Source organism: Electrophorus electricus, chromosome 22 (assembly GCF_041902795.1).
Source record: "Electrophorus electricus isolate QZ-2024a chromosome 22, ASM4190279v1, whole genome shotgun sequence".
In the NCBI taxonomy this organism is placed as follows: Eukaryota; Metazoa; Chordata; class Actinopteri; order Gymnotiformes; family Gymnotidae; genus Electrophorus; species Electrophorus electricus.
This window is the reverse complement of record NC_137518.1, coordinates 6,837,501-6,842,274: the sequence shown is the minus strand read 5'-3', so window position 1 is coordinate 6,842,274 and position 4,774 is coordinate 6,837,501. Positions and strand designations below refer to the sequence as shown.

The window sequence follows — 4,774 nt, the reverse complement described above, 5'->3', positions numbered from 1 at the left end:
ACTTTAGCGATTTAGGCTGGATGTGGAAACCAACAGGTGTTGGAATACTTGACAATCCTCTCTGTGGGCCTGATTTGTAATAACACTCATTAATGATAGGGCCATATGGGGGTTCTCAGAGCCATTTATCATGGGGGTCTCCAATGCATAGAGAGCCTGCAGTAGCAGAAAAGATCTCATGGCTCTGTCTGGACCCAATACATAAAACAAAGCAGGAAACCCTCCTCTGTTTAAACCCACCCCACACCTGTCCAAAATTAGGACAGCAGCCAATCAGACAAGGAGGAATAGATTTAATCTGTTTCTGGTGGACCCTTCAAGCTTTACCAAGCTCTAGCTCCACCAGCAAATGAGTTATGTGCGATCAGTAGAACCGTCTATGGCCATATAAGATCGTAATTCATTCTTTCCTACTAGCACCTGGTTTCCTGGGTTCACAGTCTTATGGGGATTTAAACTGTAATGTGAGTTACCATCTTTCGTAGCATCAGAAGTTAGGGCAAAGAAATTAATGTCTCAAAAGCATTTCATAAATTAGTACAGATAATCAGTCAACAGGTCAGTGACGGGACCTGAGGGAATGCTCATAAATAGTGTCAAAGGGCAGGGGCATGTGCCAAATGCGGGAGATCCCTGCAGAAGTGAGGGGATATGCTCATACACCCCAGTGTTCAGCCCAATTGTTGTGCCTATGCAAAAATGACCACTGTAAAAACAAGTATTTTGATAGATTTATTCTCTGATTACACCAAGCCACTTGACTGAAGATGGTAAGAAATATAGAATCATTGTTTGACTTCTAACATTTTCATGCCCTGTTTCAACACCTGCCCAGTAAAGTGGGTATTGTGACTGTTGTCCAGTGACTCATAAATGTTACTAGAACTCGGGCGACCTTTCTTACCATGGTCTTTTGCATAGGGAAGGCGTATACCTACTGAAAGAATTTGTACAGCAGCACAAGTACCCATTGAAATTCTTTAACATTGTGTAACAGAATGTTCATTTGGAGGTGAATAAACGAACAAGGACAGGGAGCATGACCTATAGGGATTTTCTCCCATCCTATTCTCAGTTTAGATTTTAGGGAAGTGATGCAGCTCCTGATTCACTCTCATACTTCAGTTTCCACATCAGGCCATACCCATGGAAACTTGAGCATATCCTGTCTTCTGTACCCCATGGTGGACCATGCCACAATACATTTCAATCAGGCTAGGGTGCAATATAGAAGGCAGAAAAATTAGAGCGGGTCCCCCATCTTGACCTAGAACTTCCCCACACCCCCTCACTTGACAGGACTGCAGACAATTCCTTGCCGTATGGTATGTCATCAGAAAAATAGAGGGGAAAGAACATGAACAGAGGAGTGAGTAGGAGGGGAGACCTTAGAAGCAGAGGTATAAGAATAAATCATATGGAAGGCATATGCAATGTCTGTATAAATAATTCAGCAGAGGATAGAAGAAGAACAGTGCTGTTAAGCAGCACACATAGCATGTAGTTCCAACATTGAGCACCACCAGTGGAAAGGCAGACAGAGGCAGAGACTGTGAACAGCCATCAAAGTGAAAAACATCCCAACCAGTGCAGTGCACCCCAGAGTGCATGTTGTCAATGAACAATAGTGTAGAGTTGGGCATTAGTATGTCAGCAAGGTCATGGCCCTTCTCGGACATGATGCAGTCAGCACAGTCATGTGGCTCAGCCTAAGTCAACAATTGTTGTGCAGGGTTGATGCAGTTGTCAGTGACCATGCTGAGAGCAGGGTAAAGTAGGGCAATTTTTTTCTACATTGAGAGTCGATAGATTTCAGAGTCTTTTGAGTCAGAAGGTGTAAAATCTTGTGGGAAGTGTGCAGAATAACGTTTTTATATCTGACAATGATTTCAATGTCACCCAGAGCCCACTCAGCACATTCCAGGGCCAAGAAGCAGGGGAGCTGACCTGCCTTAGAGCTGGAGAAGGGTGAGTAGTATCTCATGGCCCCAAAATCAGAGGAGGTTGTACTGAGAGACCATAGCAATGTAAGTGTGAGGACCAGCATAAGAATGAATATGGACAAGCTGCAACACAGCAAGGTGGTGGAAAAAGCTCTTGTCCGTCTCCTCTGTCCACTTGATGCTATGTGCAACCAGGGAGCCCCCACCGAGGGTCCAAGTGAGAACAGAACAGAACATAGCCCTGACATGATGGTAGATTTCACATGGAGACATAGGCAAAGGCAGAATTAGTGTGTGATGGTTTCGATAACAAAAACAAACAATGTTTATACAGATCTCAATTGTACAAACAGGAAAACAAAACCAAAAGCCAAACTTCATGAAACACAATAAGAGAAATGACATGAGAACCAGCTGAAAAATCACAGGGTTGAGTCCTGTAGCAAATCCTACAGCTACTGAAAAAGTTCAGTAATGTCTGGAGTACTGGACACACGGACGTGAGCTTTTTTGAGGTCAATTGCAAGTCCAGTGGTCCACATATATGAGGGTCGGTACCAAGGGAATGCTCCCCTGGCAAATGTTCTTAGCTTTACACTTTTGGGTATTACAAACAGGTTCTACAGCTGATACCTGGTGTACCTTAGATTTGGCACCTTAGAGTTGGAGATATCAGACTGTTCCTGAGCACAATGTCTACAACTACAAAAGTCAGTGCAGGACTGGATGATAGGGATGGCAGTTTTAAAGACATGAGAGAGAGCACTATTAAAGTTACAGCAAGCAGCATGCAGAATTATAGGGTCATCCAGATTGGGGCCACCATTATTAAGAACATTATAAGCATCCAGTGCAAAGTTGTACAACATTCCTTATATCAGTATAGGTCACAACACAATTTCCCAAAAATTCTTGGGTCTGGTCACATAGATCTGTGTACTGATTGGCATATGTCTCAATATCAACAGGGGGCAGTAGGGGAGGGCAAAGAATAATGATGTTACGGGTTGGGGGAGAGGTACGTTCAACAAAACAGGTCCTTATGGGACAAAGACTGCCAAAGCCCAAGTTTGTTCAACCTCTGGATATTGGAGAACAGCTATTATATCAGACTGCATTCAAATATTAAGAGAAGCATATCCTCCAATGCTTCCAGAGAAACCACAATCATTAGTTCTTCCTGTAGTGGGAACCACTGATGCAACAGGAATGCATAGGTAATTTGTGTGAGGTTTGACTTCAGTACTAGTCCGATGCAAAACAATGTGTGAGTGGATATGGATATGTATGTATGTATGTGTGTATGTGTGTGTGTGTGTGTGTGTGTGTATAAGCATGTGTGTATGTGTGTTTGTATAAAGTGCCCATTTTTGGAATCTGAATTGGGATTGGAGTTAGCCAGAGTTCAGGAGTATAATGGCTTCTGGGAAGAAGCTGTTGCACAGTCTGGAGGTGCGGGACCGGATGCTGTGGTATCTTCTTCCAGATGGCAAAAGGGTGAACAGTTCATGTGAGGGGTGTGTGGGGTCTTTCACAATGTTGGTGGCTTTCCGGATGCAGTGTGTTGTGTAGATGTTCGTGATGGAGGGAAGAGAGACCCCAATGATCTTCTTAGCTGTTCTCCCTATTCTCTGGAGGGTCTTGTGGTCAAAGGCGGTGCAGTTCCCAAACCAGGTAGTGATGCAGCTGCTCAGGATGCTCTCTATAGTACCTCTATAGAAGGTAGTGAGGATGGGTGATGGGAGATGGGCTTTCCTCAGCTTCCGAAGGAAGTAAAGATGTTGCTGGGCTCTCTTGGTGATGGAACTGGTGTTCAGGGTCCAGGTGAGGTTCTCCACTAAGTGAACACCAAGGAACTTGATGTTCTTGACGATCTCCACTGAGGAGCCGTTGATGGCAAGCGGGCAGTGATCTCGCCTTGCTCTTCTGAAGTCAACAACCATTTCTTTTGTCTTGTCAACATTCAGATACAGGTTGTTGACCTTACACCAGCTCTCCAGTTCTCGCACCTCATCTCTTTATGCTGACTCATTTTCCTTGTTGATGAGACCCACCACGGTCGTGTCATCACTGAACTTGATGATGTGATTCGAACTGTGCATTACTGCACAATCATGAGTCAGCAGTGTGAACAGGAGAGGGCTGAGTATGCTGCCCTGGGGAGCACCAGTACTCAGTGTGGTGGTGTTGGAAGTGCTGCTCCCAATCCGGACTGACTGAGGTCTACCAGTCAAGAAATCCAGGATCCAGTTGCAGAGGGAGGTGTTCAAGCCCAGTAATCTTAACTTTCCAATCAGATAAGAAATGAGAAAGCATATTATTTCTTTACAGTATTGCAGCATTTACAATATTACAGTATTTTGCCCAGCATAACCTTTTCGCCTAATAGCAATGATGCTAATATTGTTTAGTCTTTAACAATGAAACTATGAAGCTAATATTAACTTTTAGTAAGTTGTTGGACATTGTTGTGATGTTTTATCAAATAAATCCTGCACACGTGATGTATAGTGACTGATGACTTTGTGTGCATTTGGAGAGGTTTTTGGTCACTTTGGAGATGGTCACTTTGCTTGACTGACATCACGTCATGGATGACAGCCCACCACTTGAAGCTCAACCCCAGTAAAACTGAGCTTCTGTTAATCCCAGGTACTCCCAACCCTTACCACGACCTTACTGTTTCCTTTGAGAACTCCCTGGTATCACCATCCGAAGCTGCCTGTAGCCTGAGCATAACTTTGGACAACAAGTTGTCCTTCTCAACTCATGTTCCTAATCTAACCCGGTCTTGCAGATTCCTCCTTTGTAACATACGAAGGATTCGACCC

General features: G+C 44.1%; 1 protein-coding gene across 1 annotated transcript in view; it reads right to left on the bottom strand.

The window, feature by feature from the left end:
* Nucleotides 1–366: 366 nt before the first annotated feature.
* LOC145653124 (uncharacterized) overlaps nucleotides 367–4,774 on the bottom strand; it is a 5,552-nt gene continuing 1,144 nt past the window's right edge. Inside the window, exon 2 of the mRNA XM_081705872.1 lies at nucleotides 367–4,228. Within this exon, the coding sequence (XP_081561998.1) occupies nucleotides 3,338–3,886 (549 nt within the window). The 5' untranslated portion in view covers nucleotides 3,887–4,228 and the 3' untranslated portion in view covers nucleotides 367–3,337. The remainder of the gene's footprint in view (nucleotides 4,229–4,774) is intronic.